The 27,586-nt window shown below is 57.0% G+C and overlaps 2 protein-coding genes across 3 annotated transcripts in view; one reads left to right on the forward strand and one right to left on the reverse strand.

Moving 5' to 3' along the window:
- ANKK1 (ankyrin repeat and kinase domain containing 1) overlaps positions 1-3,517 on the forward strand; it is a 15,144-nt gene extending 11,627 nt beyond the window's left edge. The window contains exons 6-8 of the mRNA XM_005856910.2: positions 430-548; positions 1,137-1,173; positions 1,830-3,517. Coding sequence (XP_005856972.1) covers positions 430-548; positions 1,137-1,173; positions 1,830-3,133 — 1,460 coding nt within the window. The 3' untranslated portion in view covers positions 3,134-3,517. The remainder of the gene's footprint in view (positions 1-429; positions 549-1,136; positions 1,174-1,829) is intronic.
- Positions 3,518-9,787: 6,270 nt separating this feature from the next.
- DRD2 (dopamine receptor D2) overlaps positions 9,788-27,586 on the reverse strand; it is a 35,005-nt gene continuing 17,206 nt past the window's right edge. Inside the window, exons 2-8 of one of the 2 annotated variants that reach the window (XM_005856864.2) lie at positions 24,382-24,701; positions 18,714-18,823; positions 17,369-17,505; positions 15,980-16,170; positions 14,964-15,050; positions 13,162-13,489; positions 9,788-11,969 (exon numbers count right to left, since the gene is read on the reverse strand). In XM_005856864.2, the coding sequence (XP_005856926.1) occupies positions 11,776-11,969; positions 13,162-13,489; positions 14,964-15,050; positions 15,980-16,170; positions 17,369-17,505; positions 18,714-18,823; positions 24,382-24,666 (1,332 nt within the window). In that variant the 5' untranslated portion in view covers positions 24,667-24,701 and the 3' untranslated portion in view covers positions 9,788-11,775. The remainder of the gene's footprint in view (positions 11,970-13,161; positions 13,490-14,963; positions 15,051-15,979; positions 16,171-17,368; positions 17,506-18,713; positions 18,824-24,381; positions 24,702-27,586) is intronic. The other variant, XM_005856865.2, reaches the window with a different exon arrangement.

Below are 27,586 nucleotides of genomic sequence, written 5' to 3' on the forward strand. Positions count from 1 at the left end.
TCTAGGAGTTGCCCTGAGCCTGTGGGAGGTGCTTAGAAGCCCTTGTTGCGGGAAGGCAGCTGGGCCTGGCTCTGCTGCTTCTGAGTTCTCCGGGTACCACTTACTGTCGCCATTGTAAATGTTCCCAGACCAGGAGCTCACTGTGCAAACATGCACATAGGCGTGAATGTGAGCACTTAGAGTTCACCTAGTCCTCCCTTCATTTTGTGAAAAAGGACTGACCCTCAGAGGATCAGTGACCTGCCACGTGGCCCCGCTGAGCGAGGCTGGGACCGATCTTTCCTGCCTCCGTGTGCACATGTGCGATGTGTGTGAGCCCATGAACAGATGTGGGGGTGGGGGCACAGGAAACGTAGCGTATCCACAGTGGCAGAGGACTGCTAGTCTGCCTGTGGCTTCCTTCCTCTCTCTCTCTCCCTGGTGAAGCAGACATCACCGTCGAGACGGACCTGCTGCTGTCGCTGCTCCAGAGCCCTGTGACAGACCCCGAGAGCGAGGCCCTGGCCAGGAAGGTGTCCTGCAAGCCATCTCTCTGCTGGCCCCAGAAGGTGGGTGCAGTGGCTGGGGGTGGTCTATGGCAGGCAATGGGGGTGCCTGCATAGGTGTGGCCCTCACAAGGCTGCCTGGCTGAAGGGGAAGTGGGGACCCAGCCCTCATTGTGCCAGGGGTCCCGTTTCCCTAAGTATGCCAAGGTTCTCTAGGGCTAGTGGTCGTCGTGGCCTCTCTCAAATGTGTGGGATGAAGCAGAGGCCTGTCCTGCAGGGGGAGACCTCAGCTCGCCCAGGCTTCCCCACCGTGGACATCGGCACCATCACTGTTCTGTCCATTCCCTGACTTGCGAGCCAGCCATGGTTGGTGTAGGCTCCCGGCTGAACCCACACAGCCACCCTGCTTGCCATGTGGCCCAAGGGGAAGCCAAGGCCCTGGGCCACCTTTTTCTAGCAGAGTCTCCCTGATCAGGTTTTCCTTTAGACACAGCTGGTGGTGGGAGTGGCTAGGAGGGGGGTCTCTGAGGACCTGGGGGATGTGAGTCCTACCCCTGAAGGACAGTACTGGGGAGAAGGAAGGAGTGGTGGACGGCATGGACCAGAATGGCCCTGCTGATCCACCCTGTGTCTCTGGTTCTCCCTCCCCAGGTCAGTGAGGAGGTCAGCCAGGAGCTCACAGACAGCGGTGAGTCCAGAATGCACATCGGGAGCCAGGGAATTCGCGGGGAAGAGAAAACCACACCATTTTCCCAGCCTCCCTGGCCCCCTCTCACCCCCCACTCCCCAGGAATTAGAGAATGAAAAAAATGCCAATGCCTGGGCCACCTAGACCAGTGGTCGGCAAACTGCAGCCCCTTGAGTGTGGCTCTTCCACAAAATACCACAGGGGGCGCGCACGTATAGTGCGATTGAAACTTCGTGACCACACTCAGGGGCCAAAGAGCCGCATGTGGCTCGAGAGCCGCGGTTTGCCAACCACTGACCTAGACTAATGAAATCAGAATCTCGGGGCGCCTGGGGAGTGGGGGGAGGGCAATCTGTCTTCACAATGGTAGTATGAGGTGGGCATTGTTTGTGTCCCCTTTAAGGATCAGGACCTGGAGGCTCAGAGTCAGAGTTGGCTCAGGGCACGTGATGCTGAGGGGTGGGTCAGGATTTGCACCCAGGCCTTGCCTCCCGTTCTCAGGGGAAGAACAGTGGACCCTGCACAGAGACCTGGGTGTCAGGAAAGCCGCTTCTCTAGCCGCTGTCCCCCAGGCGGTACTTCAGGAGGCAGGGGGGTGGCCGAGATGACCTCTGGGCAGGTCAAGGTCCTTTTCAACCCCACCTCTCTCCCAACAGAGTCAGGAGGTGACTTGAAGCGGGTCCTGCAGCTCTCGGACAGTGAGAGCCTGGTCCCCAGCGATGAGGAGCTGCGCATCTACGAAAACAAGGTCACCCCCCTCCACTTCCTGGTGGCACAGGGCAGCGTGGAGCAGGTGAGGCTGCTGCTGGCCCATGAGGTCGACGTGGACTGCCAAACGGCCTGCGGCTACACGCCCCTGCTCATTGCCGCCCAGGACCAGCAGCCTGAGCTGTGCGCCCTGCTCCTGGACCACGGGGCCGACGCCAACCTGGCCGATGAGGACGGCTGGACTCCGCTGCACTTCACAGCCCAGAATGGGGACGACCGAACCGCCCGCCTGCTCCTGGACCGCGGGGCCCGCGTGGATGCCCAGGAGCATGAGGGGTGGACCCCATTCCACCTGGCTGCACAGAACAACTTTGAAAATGTGGCACGACTTCTGGTCTCCCGTCAAGCTGACCCCAACCTGCGTGAGGCCGAGGGCAAGACCCCTCTCCACGTGGCCGCCTACTTTGGCCATGTCACCCTGGTCAAGCTGCTGACAGGCCAGGGGGCTGAGTTAGATGCTCAGCAGAGAAACCTGCGGACACCACTGCACCTGGCCGTGGAGCGAGGCAAAGTCAGGGCCATCCAACACCTGCTGAAGAGTGGGGCGGCCCCTGATGCCCTTGACCGCGATGGCTACAGCCCACTGCATACCGCAGCCGCCAGGGGCAGGTACCTTATCTGCAAGATGCTGCTCAGGTATGGGGCCAGCCTCGAGCTGCCGACCCAGCAGGGCTGGACACCCCTGCATCTAGCAGCCTACAAGGGCCACCTGGAGATCATCCATCTGCTGGCTGAGAGCCATGCAGACTTAGGGGCTCCCGGCAGCATGAACTGGACCCCCCTGCACCTAGCTGCCCGCCACGGGGAGGAGGAGGTAGTGGCAGTGCTGCTGCAATGCGGGGCTGACCCCAATGCTGCCGAGCAGTCAGGCTGGACACCCCTCCACCTGGCGGTGCAGAGGGGCAGCTTCCTGAGCGTCACCCACCTCCTGGAGCACCACGCAGACGTCCATGCCCGCAGCAAGGGAGGCTGGACCCCTGCCCACCTGGCCGCCCTGAAGGGCAACATGGCTATCCTCAAAGTGCTGGTCAGAGCTGGTGCCCAGCTGGACGCCCAGGCTGGGGAGGGCTGCACACCCCTGCAGCTGGCCCTCCGGAGCCAAAAGCAGAGCGTCATCGCCTTCCTGGAGGGCAAGGAGCCCTCGCTGGCCGTTGTGGGCAGTGCTGAGCCTGGAGACCAGACTGAAGTATAGACCACCTGGGCTCTCCTCACCCTGAGGACGAGGGGTTGGTGAAGTGCACTGGGCTTCTGGCAGGGCCCCTTCCCTGTACTTGCCACCTAGTCCCCTGCGTGATGGAGGGACAGGAAGAGGCACACTGAGGTTGCAGCCAGGGAGGGGCCCTGGCTTGAAGAGGTCCTTCAACACCTCCCCCAAGTGCGAGTCCAGCAGAACCAGCCTCCTCCTCCTCCTGTACCTGGACTCGAGTCCCCAAAGTGAATTCCCTGCTCATTCCCAAGACTCCTGCCACCGTTAGCCAGGTGCCCCTGGGCTCACAGGGCCCTTTGCATCCCAGGAACCCGCTCTGAGGACAAAGGCACAGAGGAGACAGAAGTGCTCCCCCAGCTCAGGTCTGTGTGACTTGGCCCCCTTACCTGGGTCGGGCCAGGAGATCCAGACACCCGTGCTTCGTACAAGGGCGGGAGCTGAAAGTCCAGAGGACATTCTGCTCATCATGTACCCCCCAGCCAGCCCTGCTGCTGCACTGACCTCACCTTCGCGGTGGCCTGGTCCCAGTGCCTGCGTCTCCCACACAGGCTCTTGGAGGGAAGGAAAGTGGTGCTCCAACTTCCCGCGAGGGATCCTGTGTGACGCTCAGTCCCTGGTCTCCCTGACCACCGTTTGCTGTGTCCACTTGTGTGGCTAAGTTCAAACCCTGAAGTCAATAAAGCTGTGATTTGAGTCTCCCCCTTAGAGATAGACTGGCCTGTGGAGCCTGGCTGTATAGGGGCCAATAGTGTTAGATGGGGTGTACGTGTGCGTGTGTGTAAGATCCGTGTGTATGAGTTCACACAAGGAGGCCCAGGGGGCAGGAGGAGGGGGTGCCTGGGAGGAGGAGGTTATCTGGGTTCCATGGCGCTCGCCGGGCAGGCCTTTCCTGTGCAGCAGCAGCGGAGAGCTCTCCTGTGACCACAGCGTGGCCACCTCAGCTGGCCGGGTCTGGCCTGCTGGTTATGGGGCAGATTGGGACAGGGCTGGGGCTGCTCACACTAGCCTGTGTGACCGAACCCTGGCTCAGTGGTCGGCTGGCATCTGCTCCCTCTCTGGCTCTGCCAGGGCTGGCAACCCTTGGAAGCGGGTGGAGGGGGGCTGTGGTGGGGGCAGGACAGGTGACCTAGAGGTCCCACCTGCCCTCTCGACCTTTCCACACTGCTGGAGCAGCCCCTCCACTCAAGGGTGTTTTGTGGTTGTCAGAGAAAAGGAACCTTCTGCCCCAACTAATGGCCAGCTCCATCCTCAGCCAGTTGGCAGGCCCACCTTTGCGTGCCACCCTCCCCGGCTGCATGCAGCGCCCTTAGCTGGCAGGCTTACCTCAGTGTGGCATGAGGGCGGCAAAGCAGACACCTGTTGCCCATGTACATGCCAAGCTCATGCGTCATCTTCAGCAGAGCTGGGAGCATCTCGTCTCCCATCCTGTGGTCTCTGGATTGTGGCGCCGGCTCACGGGCCCGGACACTTCACCCTACCATGCCGCAGCCTAGAGCCCCACAGAGACCCCGGCAGCTCTGAGCTGGGTGTGCCCTAGCACAGTGGTTGTAAATCAAGCCCTAGCACACTAGAATCTCCCGGGGGAAGTGTGTGAGGGGGTTGTTAGAGCGGCTTATTAAATATCTGGCGCTACCCAGAGTCTCCGGGACAGCATCCAGGCGTTAGCTGGAGAGCAGCCAGGGCTGAGAACACCCACCAGGGGGCGACCTGTGGCTTCTCTTTGTGCCATTCCTTAGGGATCCAGGAAGACAGACACTGGCCTGCAGCCTTTTCCTCTCCTGGTAGGATGTGTGGGGAGTCCTGAGGACAGGGGCAGGGGGCACTGAGTAGACGGTTCCATCCTCCTGCTCCTTGCTAGCCTCTTGGCCCATCTCCTTGTTCTCCCTGAGACTAAGCCTGAGGCACGACTTGTAGTTAAAAATGTCCCAGGAGTGCTGTCTTTCCTAGAACGTGCTGGAGTGGAAGAGGGAAGGGGCGGGGCTCAGTGCTGTTTGCCTCTTGTGCCCTGAGGTCTGGGTCTGGCTCCAAGTCGAGGGTTGGGAGTGAACGAGAGAAGGGATGTGGGCTACATATTCACGCCAGGGGAGCCCAGATTGATCCCCGGGAGTGGTCAGGAGAGAGCCGCAGAGGAACAATAGTGTCTGTCTTACTCTATTGGAAAGGGTTTGAGGAAAACCTTGAAAGAAAGGAGTTAGAAGAGTTAGGTCGTCCTTCTGCACTTACTGCCCTATGGATGGCAGGGATCTCATGAGATTCGGACAAGCCCATCTCTAGGAATCATTTCCGCTCTGAGGATCCCAGGGTCCAGGTTGAGGTCCTAAGACCCCTGTTTCCTCTACTTCCTTCCTCCAAGAGATAACGGAGCTGGGGGTTTTAGACGGGCTCCGGCCAGCACAGCCCTTCATCGCCTGCTAGCACCTTCTTGTCTCTTTCCAGCCACCCCCTTCCAGGCAGACCCAGCATCCACCTTGAGTCCAGACACAGACACACGTAGCATCCACCCTGCACCCACTTCAACGGCTGCCTCCTAGCAGTTTCCTAGGGATGATTAGGATTGGATGTTAGTGAGGCCCTTGAAATTCCCAAGGAGAGGGTGTCCAGTTGAATTGCACACCCTGTTTAGGGCGATAGGGGTTGAGGAGGATAGGAACGCCTCAACCTCCACTTGGATGTGCTATTAACCTTGTAAGCTCGCTGTGGCCCAAACTGAGCATCCCTCGCCCTCCACCAGCCTGCTCCTCACCCTTCCTCCCTCCCATTAGGGGAAGGTACCTAAACTCCTAGCCTAGAAGTTCTTCTAGACCAGCCTGCCCCACAGAACTTCCTGGGAGGATGGAAATGCTCTCTGTCTGAGGCTGTTCAAGAGGCAGCCACTGTGAACATTTGAAATGTGGCTGGTGCAACTGAAGGAGCACGTTTTCCACTCCAGTGAGTTAAATGTAAGCATCCACAGTGCAGTCCATTCTCTTCAAGATCCAACGTGCCTATCCCCACCCAGGAAGCCTTCACTGACTGCTGGCTAGAGAGGGTCACTCTGTATCTACGCCCCCCCGCAGGGAGGGTCAGAGAGCGCCTTCCCTCTCGGGATGAGCATGTCCCTGCCTGTGTTTATTTCTGCATCCCAGCCCTCTAGGCATGCCATCCAAGCCTACTGACTCCGATTATGGCTGCGGGGTTGTTGCTGTAAAGTAAGAGACAGAGGGTAGTGGCTAAGCTGGACTGAGGCTGGGCAGGGAAGCTCTGGGGGCCTGGGAAGTGGGGAGATATGGGCTTTGAAGACAGGTGGACCTGGATGCCAATCCTGCTGTGCCACCTGCTAGTGGTGACCTCAAGTTGCTGGAACTTTCTGAGCCTGGTGCACAGCCACAGCCAGCTGCTTATCTCACCGGTGGTGGTCACAGGAGAATCAGATGCCTTGTGGGTCAGAAGGGGGAGTAGTTAGCAAGCACTCAACATGTTCACTTCTTGCAGTTTCTCCCAAGTCAGAGGAACTTTTCTCTTGGAGGGGGCCGCTGACAAGCCAGCCTTTGGGAGCCTTTTGGCGGATGCTCAGAGGAGCCACTGCTATTTTCCGTTGCTGGCCCACCCCGGGGAGGAACCAAGCCGCACTGACACCGCCTGGGACACACCTCAAGGCGCATCAGGCCAGCTGCAGAGCGGGGATCCCCACTGTGGGCCGTGCCCGCTGCCATGCAGCCTCAATGACCATCCATAGATGGGATTACCCTGAGCTCTACAAGCCAGCCAGTGGGCTTAGTGTCAGCAAAGCAGGGGAGCCACGTCTGCATCCACCATGGAGGGTGGGGCCAGGGCTGGTGTTGGTCCCTACTCGGTCTTCAGCCGGGCAGAGCAGTGAGGGCTCAGCCTGCCGGCAGGAGGGCCAGAAGGTAATACAGAGGTGGGCAAAAATAGGCATACAATTGTTTCTATGGGAAATAATACAATAATTAGTAAATAATAATACAAGAATAAACCCTGTGTTTCAAGTACTCACACTGTAAACCTCCTGTTGTCCACCGCAGTACAGAAGCTGTGGGAGGGGTGGACCCTGCGCTTGGGTGCGGAGCAGGGCTGGGTCAGGTCGGCCTTTCGGGCACAGGGTCACAGAGCAGCACTAGACCTGGCACGTGTCTCCTCCCCGCAGTTTCCGCCCTCTCTTGCCCACCCCAGACTTTCCCAGCCCTGGACGAGGCCCGGAGCCCGGCCTCCGCAGACCACGCTCTCACGGGGCGGACAGGGCGGAATGTTTGGAGTTGAGCCTCATCAGAAAAACCCAGAAGGTCTGCTGCCAGAGCCTTGTTCCTACCAAATCCCAGCCCCTCCCCGTACCTGACTTCACCAGCAGCAGCTGCTCCCAGATGCCAGGTAGGCTGCCTCCCTCTCTCCGGCCCCCCACACACCTCCAGGTCTCGGGACAGAAGCCAGGGGTGCAGACGGGAGTGAGCCCACACAAGGGCCGTGGCCCTGCAGCGTTGCTGGTGGACGTGAGGCCCCTCCCTCCGCCCTCCAGGCCGCATGCTCTGCCCGCAGCTCACACCAGCTTTACGGCAGAGCTGGGGTAGGAGAGGGAGTGGGAAAGTGTTCTTATCACCCCCCCGCTTCTCCCTGACCCAGAGCCCTAAAAAGCCAGGGCGGGACTCCCCTCGGAAGATGGTCTGCTCTCTCACCACCAGCTTCTGCTTCCCCGGAACCCCAGGACCAGAGCCAGGGCAGCTGGTTGGCAGAGACCTTCAGGAACGGGTGCCCTGACTCGCCTCTGGCTGCTGAAGCCACACTAGACGCTGTGCCCCTGCCAAGCACCCCCCCCACACACACACACACACTCATTTGCTGTAGCAGCTAGTCACAGGCACCCCAAGGATGGCCCCTGAAAGCCTAGTCCGGAATGGGTTTCTTTCTCTACCTCCCTTTTAAAAAATGCTCTGTCCATACAAGCCTCCTCCCACTTTGCTCAGGGCTGGTCAGGAAGTGGGTGGAACGGACAATGTAAGACAATAGTCAGAAGACTGGGTTCAAAGGCCAGCCTGCCACCCAGGCCACCACCCTCTGTCCTGGGAGTATATGGACTGTCCCCTGGGAGTGTGAGGACGGGGGTCACGTGGGGCCAGGCCCCCTATGGCCCTGCCTAGACGGGAGTCAAGGCCACAGACACAGCCTGGGCCTTAGGGCTGGAAGGGCAGGGCGGCGGTGGGCCACAGGCTGGGCAAGGCATCCCTGGGACAGGGGTGGTGTGGGAAGGGATCAGAGAGGTGGGCACATTTCCAATGTCCCCAAGGCAGGCCAGTCCTCACATCCTGGTTGCTGGCAATTGGCTGCCCCTGTCCGCAGGTCACAGGAAGCAGGGTCAGCAGTCGATTCTCTCCGGGGCCTCCTGATCTGCCATTCACGAAGTCCTCCAATTCCCTACCTCCTTGCTCCAGGCCAAGGCCCACGGGGCTGCTGCATCCCACGGCATCGTCGCCACTCGGTAAACGGTGCCCTGGTGCTGGGTCTCCACACCCAGCCAGAGCTCTGCCCGGGGATGAGGAGCTCTGGCCATTACCTCGTGATTCACGTCCATTGTCCACTGTCCCGTGAGCTTTGAGAAGGCAGGGACCCTGTCCACCTTCTTCACCATTTTATTCTCAGCACCTTGCTCAGGGCCTGGAGCACAACCGTGGCTCAATAAACATTCGCTAAGACAACAGCTCGGTGGATGGATGGATGGATGGATGGATGGATGGATGGATTGATGGATGGATGGATGAAGGGATAGAGTTTTTCCTGCACTATTTGCCTTCTCAATGCCCAGGACATCTCCCCACCCATGGCTACCTGGGACTCCTCAGGACCCCCCAGGGGAAGAATAAGGGCCAAAGCTTTGAAGACTCGCAGCCACGTGCGGGCACCTGAGAGGACACACGCGGGTGCCCCGCCGCGTCTGAGCAGAGAGGCCTGCTCCTTAGGAGCGCCTCCTGCCGTGCTCTTGGGGAGGTGGGGGGCCTGCACCTGCTATCAAGGCAGATGGATGCTTCTTTGACTAAAAGTCATTCTACAAAAAAGATAGGCACAGGGGAAAGCAGAGAGAAGAGAGAGTCAGAGGTCGGTAGCCTGCCCAGCCTCCGACTTCCTTTCCGCCCTTGCTGTCAAGGCAAAGGGGCCATGTCAGGGCCTCCTGGGAAAGAGCCAGAACCTGGGCCACCCCCTTCCACCTTGGCGTTCCTGGGCCCCACACTCATTCCTTTGCCCCTGAAGTACTGAGGGGGGAAGGGGTGGGGCCCAGCCCTCCCCCTGCCCACTCTAGCTGTCAATCTGCTGTCTGGCAGAGACTTGAAGCTGCATGACAGCTGTAGGCACTTTCCCGTCCCTCCTCCCGCCCATGCCTGCCCTATTCCCCTCTCCTCCCTGCCACAGCCCCTCCCGAGCTGCTCTGAGGCAGCCTCCCTCCCCTCTCCTTCTCTCAGTCCTTTCCTCCTTCTCTCCCTTCCTTATTTCCTCCCTCCCTCCCTTCCTTCCTTCCCATTTTCCTCTCTCCCTCCCTTTGTCATCTCTTCCAATAACCACATCTGATAAACCCATATGATCTCATAACATTTCTAATGACAAGATGAGCTTTTAATCTCCATCCAGGTCAAGACCTTTTGCAGACTGAGTGTGTGGTTTGGGTGAGCGTGTGCTGTGGGTGTGTTGGCTATGGTGTGGGTGTCAGCAGCTGAGAGGCCCTTGGCGCTTCTAGCCCCCTTGGGGGTCTGGTGCCTCCCCCAGAAGGTGGGCACTGGGTTATCGAACCCCCAGCAAGATGAGGGACTGTTTTGCCCACCTCTGGGATCCGGGTGCCCCTGGGGACAGGAGCTTCTCCCAGAGCTCAGGGCCACGTTCAGGTTCAAGGAGAAGATCCCAGTCCATCATTAAGTGTTCAGGGCAAGTTAAGTGCTCCGAACTTTGGTGCTAAAAATACTGCATTTCGCATGCAAATTATGCCCTGACAGCTCCCGAGCTGGGCCGTGGGTGCCGGCTCCTTGTTTGTCATCACTGCTGTTATTCTCAAGAAGTTGAGAATATTTCTCCTTCACGGGGTTGTTTCTCTTGCCGGGTCATGGCCCCAGAAGGCTTGGAGATGTGATTGGATTGGAGGCAGAGGGGAGGGACCAGGCCACGTCCTTCAGGGCCTCCCTGCTTCCTGAACTTGCCCTAAACAGACAGGGCCCTGATGTGACACGGAAGATGGGCAAGGGGCAGACAGACACAGCACAGTGGCACCGCGAAGGCCGCCTTCTCCACGGAGCCTCTGCCCCAGGGGGCGAGAGCGCTGAGGATCGGTCCTTCAGGGGTGCTGGGCCCTGGAGCCGGGGAGCGGGATGTGGGGACAGCCTGGCTTCCCTCTGGCAGCCCCTGCCACTCTGGCGGTTAGGGGAGCCCACGGTGTGCTTGGGATTCCCACGGGAAATGTTCTTGCCTTCATCTTGGTTGATGGCTGAGGGTCAGGGCCACCCAGTAGCAGGACGAAGGGCACTCAGCGGCTTGAGAGGAGAAGGCGGGAGGAGGGGAGACACAGGCACACACATTTCCCTGGTCCTCCTGGGGCCTCTTCCTTTCTTCTTTCCCCCGCCCTTTCCTGGAGGGTGTGCAGGGTGCCTCTCCACCCTCCCCGCACAGACACGGGGCTTGGCTGCCTCTGAGGCGAAGGACAAGGTGGCGCCGTGCCCATTGGCACCGTGCCCGTCCCCAAGGGGCCGCCAGGTGACTTGTCAAAGTTTTATTGGTGTGGAGCATGTGTAGTGATGTTACAGAGCCTGGGGCCGGGGGCTCCCCCAGCTCAGGCCAGGGCTCCTCCCTCAGCAGGGCTCCTCGGAGGCCCCCGCAGTGGGAGGGAAGGGGGAGGGAAAAGAGAAGAGGCTAAGGAAAAGGAAAGTGGGTTTGTGGCATAGTATGGCAGGAGGCAGCCCCCAAAGAACCTCAGACACCCCCATCCAGGCCCCAGACATAGTCCCAGCCATCTTCACCCTCTGCCCCAGGCTGGCCTAACATTTGCTACAAGAAGTTCACCTGAGTCCATCAGGAGGCGGCAGGGTGAGCTGAGGGGTGGTCTCTGAGGGAAGTAGAGGCTCCTGTCGGGCAGGAGAGTGAAGACTTTTGGCTTGGGCTTCCCTGGGGTTCATTCTGTGGTCTGGTATTTACATGGGTCTTCCCAGAAGGAGGTTAGCTGGGGCCTTGGCAAGAGCCCTGGTGTGGGCCTCGTGGGCTATGAAGCGTCCATGTCTCCCCACCGTCCCCTCCAGCACAAACCTGTGGGGACCAGGCTGAGCCCAGCAGAGGGCCCAGCCTCGAGCCTGACTCTGGCCCCTGCAACACCAGCTCCCGAGAAAGGCCAGAGCGGGCTGCCCTGTCTTTGGTGCCAAAGAGAAGGGTCTGGAAGTGGGAGGGGAGCTCTGAGAGCTGCCCCTGAGCCACCGGGTCCAGCCCAAGGGCTGGCACCACGCCTGGCTCTCTACACTGCCCTGGCAGAGTGAGGGTATTCCGACAGTGTGGGGCGTGGTGTCAAGCTAACACTACAGGGCCTGCCAGGCAAAGGGAAGTCCACCCCACACCCTCCCGCCCAGGGCTCCTAGGGACTGCAGCCGGCGCCTGGCAGGGAAGTGGGCAGCGGGTCAGCAGTGCAGGAGCTTCATGAAGGCCTTGCGGAACTCGATGTTAAAGGTCGTGTAGATGATGGGGTTCACGGCGCTGTTGACGTAGCCCAGCCACGTGAAGGCGCTGTACAGGACAGGTGGGATGTTGCAGTCACAGTGAATGTTCAGGATGTGTGTGATGAAGAAGGGCAGCCAGCAGATGATGAACACGCCTGGGGGAGAGGGTGGGGTCAGGTTGGCCCAGAGCAGGGGGAAGCTGGCTGGGAGGGCCTGCACTCAGTGAGCCCCTGGATTGCATGCTGCAGGCCCCAGCCCAGACCGATGTCCGTCCCACCCACTCTGCCGACTTGCTTGGGTGGGATCCTGGGTGTCAAGGCATTGTGTGCACAGGATACTTTGCTGGGACATTGGGGTCCCTGAGAGGGAGAGGTGCCTGTGAAGGCAGGACTGCTGGGCAGAGACCCTGTGGACTGTAGCAGAGGGTCCAGCTTGAACCCTGCTCAGTCGCTCTCAGCAGCATGATCGACCTGCTGTGACCCTGTGCCCTCATTTGTGAAACGAGGATAGTTACACCTGCCCCACGCACATCTCAGAGCTGTCGGTGGGCGTGGAGGTGGCACACACTACCCGGGTGGGCGTGGAGGTGTCACACACTAGCCGGGTGCTACCTGGAGGACAGGGTCACATCAGTCCTTCCTGTTCCCAGCCACCCACATCAGTCCCACCCAGATTTCTGACCTTTAGCATCTGGTTTTCTAAGGGACTTTCATTTGAAAGCATTGCCTTGCGGACAGGACCCGCTGACAGCCATGCCCTCGTTCGGATCGGGCTCTCTCACATCCCTTCTTTAAATTATTTACAACTCTGGTCCCTTCGGGTCTTGGTTAAGCTCAGGGGGCCTGAGTTTCCTAATTCCTCGGGAATAGCAATATTAATAAAGATCATAATGATAACGCCTGTGTGCTCTGTTGCACAGTTTATAAACAGCTTTTCCCACCATCTACCATTGATGACCACACAGCCTTGAGAAGTAATCTACTCGACTGATGGGACTAGAGGGGAAGTGGCTTGCCGGGGTTATGAGGTTCTGGGTTATGATGGTAGACTGGTCAAGTTCACATGCTCTTGAGTCAGACTCCCTAAGTTTAATTGTGGGTCCTCGTTGGTCAACTTATAGGACCATCCTGAACCTCAATTGCCCCATCTGTAAGCTGAGCATAATTATGGAGTCTACCTAATAGGATGCATCCACAGGCTTGGCCTGGGCCTGAGAAAGTGCCAGTCCCACGACTCGCCAATGCTGGCTGGGAAGAGGGTGGCAGGTAATGGAACCTGCAGTAAGGAACCCCTCCCTGGGCCAGGGATGGGCAGAGCTGGGTGTGGCCGGCAGCAGGGCCGACTCACCAAGCACGATGGCCAGCATCTGGGTGGCTTTCCTCTCCTTCTGCTGCGAGAGCTTCCTGCGGCTCAGGGTCTTAAGCGAGGTCCGGGTTTTGCCATTGGGCATGGACTGGATCTCAAAGATCTTGGCAATCTTGGGGTGGTCTTTGGCATGCCCATTCTTCTCGGGTTTGGCGGAGCTGTCAGGAGTGCCGTGGAGGCTGTGGTGGGACGCATCGGGGAGGGTCAGCTGGTGGTGGCTGGGCGGGATGGGGCTGTACCGGGTCCTCTCGGGTGGGCTGGTGCTGGAGAGCATCTCCATCTCCAGCTCCTGGGCTCGGCGCGCAGCCTCCTGCACCAGGCAGAGAGCTCGGGTAAAGCTAGGCAAGTCTCAAGCAGGAGCCACCCAGCCGCACCTGGCCTACCTGGCCCCAGCTGGCCTCGACAGGCCTCCCGGCTCCTCCCTACCTCCCTCTTCAGATGTCTGCCAACACCACAGGTCACAGAGAGTCAAGAAGGACAATCACCCAGAGACAGGGCTGTCTGGGTACAGGACCCAGGACCCACAGCAGTCCCTGCCGGTGCGGTCATCTGGGCCCCTATCCCAGAGCAATCCTTATATGTCCTCGGTAACCCCATAACAATTTGGGGTGGGGTTACTACCCAGGCAATTCTCTTTTATTCACTGAGAAATGTTTACTGAGCACCAGCTAAGTGCAGGGTGCTGAGCTGGCTGCTGGGGATAAATTGCTGTCCAGGGCCTCCCCCCAGGAGCTCATGCTCAAACTGCATAGAGGGCACTGCTGTTCTCCCTGCAGGCTCACCTGCAGCACCTGCAGCAGCACTCACATGGCTCCATTTCTCTTGGGCCCCCACACCCTCCCTGCTGGGCTGGTCTGGAGGGCCTCCCAGGTTCTCCCTTAGGTTCCCTTGTTCTAGGCCTCAGGTTCTCAGCCTGAACTGCTGAAATGCAGCCTCTCTGTACGCCCAGGTGGTATAGCTGGGACACTACCTTGGCCCCATCCTGCGTCCCTCCTAAACGGCTCCTCTGAGTCCTGCTCTTGCTGTGCAGGTAAATGGTGGGGGCCCTGCTCCCTGAGGACACCTGGCCTGGACTCCACATGTGGCCCTCGGTGGGTTCCCTGCACCACCGGGGAAGGAGACACCTGCTGCTTGGACCCTGGTGCTACTACCACTGGGGTTTGCTGTGGTTCTGCACCTCTGGGCTCTCCTTAGAGGCCGCACTTCACACCAGCCCTATGGCTACCTCCTCCCCCAGCGCACGCCCAATCTCCAGCCCCAGAACCTGGGCAGCTCACGCAAGCGCAAAGCACAGCAGAGGCGTGGATTTCAGAGTCACAGGAGTCTGGGTTTGGTTATGTGCTCTCTCACTAACTACTCAGCTTTGGGGGAGTTACCCAACCTCTCTGAGCCTCTGTTTCCTCTTCTGCAAAACGAAGGTGGACGTGACCAATAAGACTTACCTCCCAGGGTTGCTGTGAGGATTTGATGAGATAATAGGAATATGGTAGGTGTTCAATGAATGGCAATAGTCATTCTTCTTCTTATTATTATCTTGTTATTAAGGCCAAGTCCTTTCTCCCAAACATTTTCTTGTGTTAGGAGACCTCTCTGGGCCTTGCAGACTTGAGCTGCCCTGCCCCTGCCTGTAGTGAGGTGTGTGTGGTGAGTCGGGCCTCCTTCCTTGAGGGAGCCAAGGAGGTGCTTATCCCTTTGAGCAGTTGGGGAGGTTTCTGAGAATCATGGCAGGTGGGTTTCCCTAGAGGTGGGCAGACCTGGCTGTGGGTTCTGGCCTAAACACTTACCAATCTTCGCCTGTTCACAGGGAAACTGCCATTAGACTTCATGATAACGGTGCAGAGTTTCATGTCCTCGGGGTGAGTGCAGCTGCCCTGTGGAGTGAGCCAGCACACTGGTCATCACGGGGAGGAGGGCGGGCACAGAGACCCAGTGCTGGGTAGTCAGGCTGGGCACAGGGGCTCAGAGGAGGGCAGGGAGCAGGAGGCTAGGGGCCTGAAGAAGCAATCGAAGTCAGGAGGCAAGAGGTGGGCAGGACAAGGGACAAACGAGCCCTGACTTTATGGAGCACCTGCCAAGGGTCTGGCACCATGCTAGGCAGGCTCACATCTCTCTCACACTGAATCCTCAAGACATCCCTGTGAGGTCGGTATTATGAGTCCCACTTGACAGATGAGGAAACAGAGGCTTAGAGAAGTTAAGCAAGTTGCCCAAAGTCACTCAACAAAAGTGGCAGTGCCAGGATTTGAACCTGATGTGTCTAACCCCAAAGCTCTTGTTCCTTCCATGCCCACTTACTGTCTTCCTCGGGGAGGGCTGAGCAGAGAGAATTCACAAGAAATGGGGGAAGGGCGGTTAGAGGGAGACAGAGTGGAGAAGTAGGCAACAGCGGGGGAGGAAGGAGGAGTTGTGTGCAGAAGGGAGGAGGGAGAGTGTGGGAAGTAAGGAGATGGGATGGAGATATCCGAGGGAGGGAAAGGGAGACAGAGGGATCAGAGTGAGGAAAGGAGAAGTGAAGAAAAGAGGAGGAGAGGAGCCCAGGAGGGTGCCAAGGGTTGCTGTGTTCACATAAAGATCTCCAAGCAACGACTTCTCCCAGGTCATCCCCTCCACCCTCCCACCTCCCACTCCTGGAGATCCAAGTCCCTTCACTGAGGTCCAAGCCTTTGAGGTCCAAGCCTGCTCAGAGCTCCCCATCCTGGACTCCCTCCTGCTGTGGTGTCCCAGGTCCCCACTGAGCACTAGATGACCCACCTCAGTGATGGTTAAGTGGGGACCTTGGAGGGGAGGGGGATCTTGGGACCTTGAGTGGGGCCTTCAGGTTGGCCCTGAAAGCCCGGCTGCTGCGCTTGGTGTTGACCCGCTTCCGGCGCCTCCGGAGGACTACGTAGATCTTGATGTAGACCAGCAGGGTGACGATGAAGGGCACGTAGAAGGAGACGACGGAGGAGTAGACCACGAAGGCGGGGTTGGCGATGATGCACTCGCTCTGTTCTGGAGGAGGGAGAGCACCAGGAGGGTGGGTCAGCAGGCCCAGGGGCCAGAGCGTGGCCCCTCCACCAAAGGGGCAGGGCACAGGTGCAGAGACTATACTAGACTTCTACGGTGGCCTGGAAGGGCTAGATGCAAGCAAATGCACAGCCTAAGTCAGAGCATTAAACAACCGTGAGCAAAAAGCTAAGCTGTGATCGACCGCTTCCAAGTTTTTCCATTAAATATTCCCTTACTACACCGGCATTAGTTCTGCCACCTATGAGCACACAAGTGGAGCCAGGATGTTTGGGAAAAATGCCCAAATAAATTTATTTTAAGAGAGTAAGCTATTATTTTAGCCTTTCCTGTATGCTGGGGTGGGGGGAGGTCTGGAACCTTTTAATTTTAGGGGCAAGGTCACTGGGTTCTGTTTGCTGAACTCACCTGTGTCCCCAAGCTCCCTCCAGGTCTAGTAGATGTCTGTCCGCTATCTCAGGGCCTCTCCAGATTAATCCGAACATATTGAGGCCTGTTCCCGCTTCTTGCAATTCCCCCAAGAGTTAGCTTTGTACCAACATTTCACGGCTTCATTGTGCACTATTGCCCTGCAGTGGTCTCCAGAGGCACCCCCGCATTGCTCTTGCCTCCCTGACGAGAGTGAGCTCGAGGCCACACCAGCAGGCAGGCACGGTGCCTCTTCTGCCTGAGATGCTCCAGCTGCCTTGAGAAGGGCAGGCCATGGTGTGCCAGCCTCCAGCTTGTTTCTACCTTTCCTGCCCCAGCGGGCCAAGGCCTGGCCTGAGCTCAGCTGGCCCTGGGGCTGCAGCCTCACTACACAAATACCATCGCCAGGAGCGATGAGGCCCAGTAGCCTCCCCAAGTGTGCGCACACATGCAACAGGAACACACATGCAATCTGTGAGGCTATCTGTCCTGCTTATGTCTAATAAACAAAGTTGAAAATGGCCAGACATCCTCCTGAATCATTATTCCCACCCCTCACCCAACTCCACTGTGCCCCAGGCCATTCATTACTCCTTTCTGGCCCAAACAGGAAGCACATGGAGTCAGGCTTGGCCCAGGAGGTCCACCCTGGCCTTAGTCCAGAGCGGCAATCAGGCCCCCATGGGTCTCCATCACGTCTGTGCGGGGGACTCAGCTCTCACGGGATCCTGCACTGAGGCCAGCTGAGCCCTTGGCAGGCAGAGGCAGGGCTCACCTGTGTTGTTGAGTCCAAAGAGCATCGGACAGGAGATGGTGAAGGACAGGACCCAGACGATGGCAATCATGACGGTGACTCGGCGTTTGGAGCTGTAGCGCGTGTTGTAGAGCATGGGCATGGCCACAGCCGTGTACCTGCAAGGGAATCAGCGGGGGGGACCCCTCACTCCACAACATGCACAACCAGAGACACCCACTCTTTGGGGATGGACAGCTGGTTCCCCTCCATGAAGCCCACCTATTTGCTCTAAAATCAATCCTCCTTCTTGTCCCCAGTTCAGACAGCGAGGACAATGTTGCTGCCCAACTGACTGCTTGATGACTAACTGGCTACCAATAATCCTGGGCCATATTTTATCCCAGTCCCGCCACTTGGATCTCATGGCCTGGGTCTTTGTGCCTTTGAAACCCTACCTACTCCACCTGTGCTGAGCCCACTAGAGGTGGAAGTGTTTGTTGATGGACTGGTAGCCAGAACCCTAGAGCCGTGGTCGGCAAACTGGGGCTCACGAGCCACATGCAGCTCTTTGGCCCCTTGAGTGTGGCTCTTCCTAAGCCGTACGAGTACCCTAATTAAGCTAATAACAATGTACCTACCTATATAGTTTAAGTTTAAACAATTTGGCTCTCAAAAGAAATTTCAATCGTTGTACTGTTCATATTTGGCTCTGTTGACTAATGAGTTTGCCAACCACTGCCCTAGAGCAAGGGTTAAGCCCATTCAGCAGAAACAATAACAACAGGAATCATGTATGAACCCTCATCTTCCTCTACCCAGTACAGGAAGTGCTGGGTAGAGGAATTAGCTCGTTTCATCTTCCAAAGGAAGTAGGGGCGGGGCCTTTGGGAGCCCAAGTGGCCTGTGTGTACGAATCAGTGAAAGGCTCCACAGATACAGCTCAGCAAGGTGAGCAGAGCCTGGGCCCCCGGGCACGTGCCCTGTGCTGGACATCAATGCGTAAGCAGACATCAGACCTTCAATGGGTAGGCATCGTCATCCTTGTGTCTGGACAATGAAAGTAGTGTTCTGAGAACCTCCATAATCCGCCCAAGGTTACTCAAGTAGAAAGTGATAGAACTGGGGCTCCAGTCAGAATCAACTGCTTCCTCCCATGTACCAGGCTGTAGTCTTAGCAGCATCACTGTCCATAAGACGTACTTTCCTAGTCACACACGCATGCACCTACACATATGTGCTTGTGTGTATACACACACATCTACACATAGGCACACATGCACACAAACACACTGACTCACAGGCACAAAGCCAGCCACATGGCATCATAGAGCCTGACTCTGAAGGCGAGGTGGGGCAGCCTGAAAGGTGGAAGGCCTGGGCTTACCTGTCGATGCTGATGGCACACAGGTTCAGGATGCTTGCTGTGCACATCATGACGTCCAGAGTGACAAAGATGTCACAGTGAATCCTGCTGAATCTCCACTCGCCCACCACCTGCGGACAAAGCAACATGATGGTGACAGAAGAGGGAGATTCGCTCGGGCTCGGTAGCCGGCTCTCCACGGCACAGACAGCAGCTGGGGGTTCTGTAGTCTCTGCCTGGGATGTGGGCAGGAAGAGGGGCAACAAAGGGAGTCATGCCCATGATGTCCAAGGCCCTTGGCCCTGGCCCCTCTCCTAGACACATAAAGTCACTTTGTGCCAAGAACTGTGCTAGAAGAAAGATGACCAACCTACACTGAGTGCTTCAACTTTTTAAAAAAATATATTTTATTGATTTTTTTACAGAGAGGAAGGGAGAGGGATAGAGAGTTAGAAACATCAATCAGCTGCCTCCTGCACACCCCCTACTAGGGATGTGCCCGAAACCAAGGTACATGCCCTTGACCGGAATGGAACCTGGGGCCCTTCAGTCCGCAGGCTGATGCTCTATCCACTGAGCCAAACTGGTTAGGGTGCTTCAACTTTTTATCTGTAAAACATTTGTGTGATCACCTGCGACCCCCATTTTACCAACAAGGAGACCAAGCCTCAGAAAAGGGGAGTGACTTGCCCAGGCCACTCGGCTCAGCGTCTGGTCCTGCTCTGGCCCATGTATCTGGGGGACCAGGTGGCTCCTTCAGTGCCCACAATGGTGTGTGGCCCAGGGTAGGGGCCCGATTAGTGTCTGCTAGTATCAATGGCAAAGACAATGACCTGGTGAAACAAGGACGACATTTCTGCTCCTTGTTATACCTAGAGAATAAAGGAAGGGAAGTCTGGGCTAGGCTGTCAGGAGCCCCAGAGTGGGCTGGGGAGGGGCTGTAAGGATATAGGCTTAGAATGATGGGATAGGAGGAGTCCAGCTACTTGCAGGAGCATTCTGCCTCCCTCCCCTGCTCCCACCGCACACACTCATACCCCCCCTTACACACACACACACACACACACACACATCCATACCCCCCTGCACATCCACACCCCACACCTCCGTTTATATGCAGGTCCCCACGCTCACACAGCAGGCTTTGAAGTCTGGAGCAGCCCCCTCCCCGTCCCTGCGCAGTCAGGACAGGAGAGGCACCTGGGCCTCTACCAACAGGAGAAAAGAGGAGCAGGGAAGCCCGCTCTGGTGACGGTGACACGGGCAGGGCAGTACCCACGCTGTGCTCACAGCGCAGCGGGCTAATTATAACCCTGCTCCTTCTCCGCGCTGCCCTCTTCTCTGCTGTCAGGCAGGAAACCAAATGCTGGCATTTAAGCTCGGTGCCGGGCAGTGCAGCTGCTGTGAATGTGGAGACAGGAAGCCTCTGGTGGCACTGCCCTCTCTCAGGCTCTTGGAGGGCGCGTTCCAGGGCCCCTCCCAGGTCTGGGCACAGGGGTCCCTGTGCCTCAGATGCAGCGCTGACCAGGTGGGCAGGGGCTGAACGCCCTGAGGGGGAGGAGGGGATGGAAGGGCTTCCCTGGCATAAACGGAGCCTACCTTTTGGCATCGCTGGGAGAGTTGCAGGCCTCCCTATCCACGTGCACACCCCCTACCTGCAGCCTCTCCTGGACTAGGATTTCGGGGCTGCTTTCACGTCCCTGGGACCTAGTCTGGACCTTCCACATCCACTTCCTTCTTTCCTGTAGACCCTTAGCATGTGCCAGGCTCGGTGCTGGACTCTGGACTCCGGGGACCCTGGTGAACAGGACTGACCAGTCCCCGCCTCCCGGAGCTCGGGCTCCCTGCCCCCACTGGTCTCTCTGGAGGATACTAGGGCGGCCTTCCTCCCAGTTTCAGGAGTAACTGCCAGAGAAGGCAGTCAGGGCAGCTGACTCAGACGCTCAGGGGATGTGTTGGTAGCCATTGTCTCTAGAACACCTACTGCGGGCATGTACTTTGCTCATGAATTGTTCTTAAGGCTCCTAGGAAAGGGGTAGCTTCCGTCCAGTCATGGAGGAGGGAGCTGGGCTGAGTTCACCACTCGGGTGCGGAGCCGGGAGCAGAGGCAGATCCTTAGTGGCATAGCCTGTGCTCTCTCCTACGCTGTGTTGGGAGGCCCGTCAGGCTTGTCCACAGAGGAGACAATTACGTAAAAACGACTAAATCAACCAAGTGTGAAAGGAAAGGTTCTAATCACAAAGGTTCTGATTGGGGTCCAACAGGAAAATGGACTTGTCCAAAGTCGCCTGGTGATTTAGTAGAGAGAGAGGACCGGACCCCAGGTCCCCTCTCTGCACCATTGGCCACCACTCACTGATTCTTGCTCACAGGAAGCTGAGACCTGCGGGACGGGCCTTGACCTGGCTGGCTAAATCCTAATGACTAGCACATATGAGGCACTCACTATGTGTCAGGCACTGTTCCGAACACGCACACTCCTACCTGTGGCATGTGACAGCAAGCCTCTAAAGCTAATGACATGGCTGCCACACCTCAAAGCCTCCAGCACCGCCCTGCACAGCACTGCACACTTTCTTCTCTGCCTGGAGTGCAGGTCCCGCTCCCTCCCCTGGATGATTCTCTGACAGCATCCCTTCTTCCTGCACCACATCCTTGTCCCCACATGCCAAGTCATATGCCCCTGCGGCGTTCCCACATCTCCTGTGGGGACAGCTCTATTGTCACGTCCACCAGACTGCACTGAAACAGCCCTCATGCTCCTCGCTGATGGCAGGCCAGGGCGTTGGACCCCGAGCAGGGGTAGGACATAGAATTGCTCACACATGTTGGATGAGTGACTAACCAACCCTGCGATCTGAGTCTGCTCCCTTCTCAATGTCACCTGCTTACCTGGAACACGCACTGGGAGCCCCTCTCAGAGGCTGAGGAGAGGGGACAGGGTAGACAGCCACTCCCTTCCCTTGGGAGCCCTCCAGGAAAGCGGCCGCGTCGGGAATGGAGCCTAGTCCTCCTCCTACTCCAACCCCAGAGTGCTTTCCATGCGCCGAGTGGCACAGACAAGGCACAGGCAGTTCCACATCAGACATATACTGACACGGCAGGCTGCTGGAGGCATTTACAGCCACTGGGAATGGGATGAGATGGAAAGTTCCAGACAACAGAGGGTGCAGTACGTGGTTGCAAGAATCCTTGGACAGGATGTTGGGATAGAGTGAGACTTTACTTGGGACGTTCTCGAGGGACAATAAGTAGCTGATACCATGTCTTGTGAGTAGGGCTCCCTGTCCAGCTCTTGTTTTGGAGGAGACTCTGAGATGCCATTCCCCATCCTGCCCCCCGAAACACCGCGCTTTCCCTTAAACAGTGGTGAACAGGCATGTTCAACATATCTGTCCAGGGACTCAGAGATTGCCAGGAGCCCCAGGACAGCCCATGCAGAGATTTGGCCCTACCGTGGAGTGTGGTGGGGTGGTGGGTCTGAAGCCCCAGAGCGCACGCCCACAGCCCCGGGCAGAGCACACCTCACACTGGGAGAGGGTGCCTCTGGCCTGGGACAGGTGGGTCCTCTGTGGGGAGGGGCTGATATCTATGGCCATTTCATTTGAATACCTCTGGGAGAGGGTGCCTCTCGCCTGGGACGGGTGGGTGGGTCCTCTGTAAGGAGGGGCTGATATCTATGGCCATTTCATTTGAATACCAAGGGACAATAAGTAGCTGAGACTGTGTCCTGTGAGTAGGGCTCCCTGTCCAGCACTTGTTTTGGAGGAGACTCTGAGATGCCATTCTCCACCTTACCCCCGAAACACCGCGCTTTCCCTTAAACAGTGGTGAACAGGCATGTTCAACATCTGTCCAGGGACTCAGAGATTGCCAGGAGCCCCAGGACAGCCCATGCAGAGATTTGGCCCTACCGTGGAGTGTGGTGGGGTGGTGGGTCTGAAGCCCCAGAGCGCACGCCCACAGCCCCGGGCAGAGCACACCTCACACTGGGAGAGGGTGCCTCTGGCCTGGGACAGGTGGGTCCTCTGTGGGGAGGGGCTGATATCTATGGCCATTTCATTTGAATACCACTGTCCCGGCTGACTCTTATACAATGCTGGTTACGTGCCGCTTCCATGATAAGCACCTTTTCTGTAGTAATCCATCCGATTCTCAAACAGTGCTGAGAGAGATACTATTATTATCGCCCCTCTGTAGACAGGAAGACTGACACACAGGGAGGCCATTTTCCTGGGTGGCCCGAGGCCGGGCCTCCCTGAGAGCGAGCAGGAGGGGACAGGCCTGTGAAGTAAGGAGGGCTCCTCGGGGACAGGACCCACTACAGACGCGATGAGCAGAGTCTGTAGGCCTCATACACTGGGGTCGCGGAGGAATGACCCTGGCCTGTGGCACCTCTATCTTCTGTGTTGTTTTGTCTTCCATTTGATCCCTTTGGGCTCTTGCTCAGCACTCCCTCAGGCCCTTTAGGAAGCTCCAGCCTGTTGGGACTGTGCTGAAGGATGATGGTGTGGTGGCCACAGGGAGCGCAGGGGCCCCTGGGAGAGGAGTGCGCTTTGACCGGCCTCCTCCCTCCCCTCACCCTCTCAGCTTCTTCTTCTGATGTCCTCCTCTCCCTCAAACCTGCCAAGGGCTCATGTTTTCTTTGAAAGAAGGGCTTGCCCCCGGCACAGGTAACTCCTCTCTAGCCCAGGGCTGGAAGGAAACAGCTCGGGCATGTGAATGGCCAGCACTGGCTCTTTCCTGACCGCCTGGTCAGACTCCTCTGCACCCAGACTCCACCCGGAACCCCTGGTGGAGAAAAGGGCAGGACCCAGCTTGTGCCCACTCACAGCCCCCAAGCCCTTCCACATCTGCCCGCCAGCTCTGAAAGCATCCACCGGGAGGTGGGTCCACTTGGGGACTTATCAGCGCTTCTCCTTTTGCTGCGTGATCTGGGTGAAGACAGGCACCTTCTCAAAGCTTCTGTTTCCTCTCTAAAGTGAGAAGAGCAGCATCGGCTCCCAGGACCAGCATGAGTATTTGTGGAGTCTGGGTCTGAACATGCCTGGCACGGTGCCTGGACCACAGCCGGCTGCCCACTCACTATCCTGAGGCACAGAGCTGGGCTCTGTCCTGGCCGAGCAGCGGTGACTGGTCCTTCCTGAGGAAGGGGCTGCAGACAGGTCCCAGAGGCCTTAAACTTGGGGGAGAGGGAAGGGAGGAGGAGAGCAGCAGCCCCCACTTTTGAAGCAGGAAAGAGGAATGGAGAGTTCAGGCCTGGAAGCAGGAACATGTCTATCCTTGGGGGTTCTCCTCAATGGCTCCCATTTCCAGCTGGGCCGATGAACATTCTGGGGGCCAGACACAGTGCCAGCTGGGCCCACCAAGAGGCCACCTGACTTCTGTGAAATGGTGATAATACTTTGGTCTCTCGGGGGCGAAATGAGGACACTATTGGAAAACGCTGCGTACAAAGGACTTAACACAAGGTCTGGCACTTAGTAAGGACTCTGCAACTGGTAACTGGGATTTTTAAGAAGACAATCTACCCATTTCCTGAGAGAAAAACTGAGGCCAGAGTGGAGAGGAGACAATCTGAGAAAGCACCAGGCAACCTGTGGGTAGAAAGCAGTGAGGAGCTTGGACTGGCGGCCCCAGCACGGTGTTCTCTGGAGAAGGTGCTGGGTGAGGCAGGGCCCAGACCTACCTCCAGGTAGACCACCCAGGGCATGACGAGCGTGGCTACGAGGAGGTCAGCGACGGCGAGGCTGACGATCAGGTAGTTGGTGGTGGTCTGCAGTGCCTTCTCGCGGGACACGGCCATGCACACCAGCACATTGCCAAAGACGATGATGAAGATGAGCAGGGTGAGCAGCGTGGCATAGTAGTTGTAGGGGGGCTTGTCGGCCTTCCCCGCAGACCCGTTGAAGGGCCGGCTCCAGTTCTGGCTCTCCAGGTCGTCATCGTACCAGGACAGGTTCAGTGGATCCATTGGGGCAGCAGGGCCACCGGGTGGCCAAGCTCTGACTGGAGAAATGGACACAGGGAATGAGTGGGAGGCCCTCCCAAAGCAGGCCGCCTCCCAGGGAGGACTCTGGAGCTAAAACCAACCATTGGAAGTTAATAGAGAAATTATTCTGCCTCAGAATGTTAAGTTTTGTATCCAACAATTTTCTTAAAACATGGTGGCCTGCTGCCACTACTCTGCTAGCAAGTTCTTTACCATCTGCTTACCATCTTCAAGATGGTAAAATAAATGAGCAATATAATTTTTGAAGAAGTATAATAGCTGAAACTGGTTTGGCTCAGTGGATAGAGCATCGGCCTGCGGACTGAAAGGTCCCAGGTTCGATTCCGGTCAAGGGCATGTACCTGGGTTGCGGGCACATCCCCAGTAGGAGATGTGCAGGAGGCAGCTGATCGATGTTTCTCTCTCATCGATGTTTCTAACTCTCTATCTCTCTCCATTTCTCCCTGTAAAAAATCAATAAAACATATTTTTTAAAAAAAGTCGTATAATAACATAAATGAGCTTGAGAAGAGCTGGCCATTCATTATTCATTTATTCAACAAACACATATGAAGCGCACCCCATGCAGCACACACCTACGGCAAGTTAGTGAGGAGTCCCAGCTTCTAATGGTAGGAATAGAAATATGCATCCCTTCATCTTTGCTTCTGTCAATATTTATGGAGCATTGCTCTACATAGTACTAGAAACATAGGCAGGAGCAAAATATACATGGCTCTCCAGCTAACAGTCTAAAAGAAACAATGGCCAATTAATCACGCAATTAAATCTGTGAGTGGTCGGCTCTAGGAAATGGAATGGGGGAGAGATATCTAGCCTAGTCTAGAGATTTAACAAAGGCTTTCCAGAGGAAGTGATGTTAAACAGACACCTGAAGGTGTGTAGGAATTAGCCAGGTAAAGAGTTGGAGTCAGGGGAGGGTCCAGACATAGGAGTCAGTGGACAGAGCTAGAGAGCAGGTGTCAGGGTGGAGGCCCGGAAAGAGACTGGGACTAGCTGAAGCATGAAGGGACTTGGAATGAGTTAAACTGGGGAGGTTGTAATAGGTGAGATCATACAGAATCATAGGGAGCCTTAAGGTCATACTATAGGGGCCTTAAAGGGGTTTAGACTTGAGCCTAATGGCAGCAGAAACAACATGATCAGAGAGAAGATGCTGACTGCTGTGTAGAGAATGGAAGGGTGGGCCAAGTAAGGTGGCAGGACACCAGCTGAGAGGCTGTTGCAGGAACCCCAACAAGAAATGATAGGTCTGCACATGTGCACTGAAGAACGGGTGCCCCACCCCAGAGGGGAAAGACGACCTGAAAGAGGCATCATCTGAGATGAAGTAGGAGGAGGACTGAGCCAGACAACTGGGTGGGGGAGATGTTCCAGCCACAGAGAACACAACACAGTGCCAAATGGCAGATAATTCTGTTGGCTGCAAGGGTAGGGTCTGACAGTGACACTGGGGAAAATTACACTGGAGGGCCATTCATGGGCCAGACCTGGCCTTGTCAGCGTGGGAGCGCCTGAAAGGTCGGGTGCAGAGGGCTGTGCGGTACGTTAGAGGTCAGGGCTGCTGCATGTAGAGGAGGGCGTGGAGGGAAGTGAGGTGTGGCTATATCTCAGCTAAGAGAGGTGGTGGTCCAGGTGAAAGAGTGGGGATGAGACTGCAGAGAAGTGTTCCGCTTCAGGAGCCAACCTGGAGGCCGAGTCATGGCATTTGGTCACGGGTAGATGGGGTGAGGGCACTGAGGCCAAGCAGGGAGGGAGCTGTTGAGGATAACTCTGCCTCTCCCCATTGGGTCTGGGCGCCGGCGGTGCTGTCCCTGAGGAATGGGGGCAGCGGCTCAGAGGCAGTTGGAGGGCTGATGAGCTTGACAGCCTGTGTTTCGGTTGTGACTGAAACAGTTCCAGCCACAGAGAACACAACACAGTGCCAAATGGCAGATAATTCTGTTGGCTGCAAGGGTAGGGTCTGACAGTGACACTGGGGAAAATTACACTGGAGAGCCATTTATGGGCCAGACCTGGCCTTGTCAGCGTGGGAGCTCCTGAAAGGTCGGGTGCAGAGGGCTGTCCAGTACGTTAGAGGTCAGGGCTGCTGCATGTCGAGGAGAGCGTGGAGGGAAGGGAGGTGTGGCTATAACTCAGCTAAGAGCAGTGGTGGTCCAGGTGAAACAGTGGGGATGAGACTGCAGAGAAGTGTTCCGCTTCAGGAGCCAACCTGGAGGCCGAGTCATGGCATTTGGTCACGGGTAGATGGGGTGAGGGCACTGAGGCCAAGCAGGGAGGGAGCTGTTGAGGATAACTCTGCCTCTCCCCATTGGGTCTGGGCGCCGGCGGTGCTGTCCCTGAGGAATGGGGGCAGCGGCTCAGAGGCAGTTGGAGGGCTGATGAGCTTGACAGCCTGTGTTTCGGTTGTGACTGAAACATAATGCACATATAATAGAGTCGGCTTTCCTGCTAACAAAAGTGTTCCTATTTCACACAATGGAATTAAATTTATCAGTATTTCAAGGCACTCCGCACAAAGCACCATGATTTCCAGGTGCTATGGAAATCATTTATGCCATCTTCAAGGAATGTTAACTTTAAAAACCAAACCAAGCAAAAAGATGAAAAGAAACAAGTAATAAGGCTTATTTCCCCTTGGGAAGGAGTAACGAAAAAAAAAAAAAAAGAAAGGAAAAAGGCAAGTTTGTTCCTGAACCATGGGTGCAGGATAAAGGTTAGCGACCCTTGGGGTGGGGTGGCAGCTGGCCTGGAAGATCCAGCGCTCCCAGCCCACCTGCTATATAGTCAGCAACTGTAATACCAATTGTTGTATTTCCTAAGCTCCAAGACAGAAGTATGAACACAAACAGCAGTGTGGTGATTGCCAGAGGGAAGGGGG

This window comes from Myotis brandtii, unplaced genomic scaffold (assembly GCF_000412655.1).
Source record: "Myotis brandtii unplaced genomic scaffold, ASM41265v1 scaffold105, whole genome shotgun sequence".
Lineage (NCBI taxonomy): Eukaryota > Metazoa > Chordata > Mammalia > Chiroptera > Vespertilionidae > Myotis > Myotis brandtii.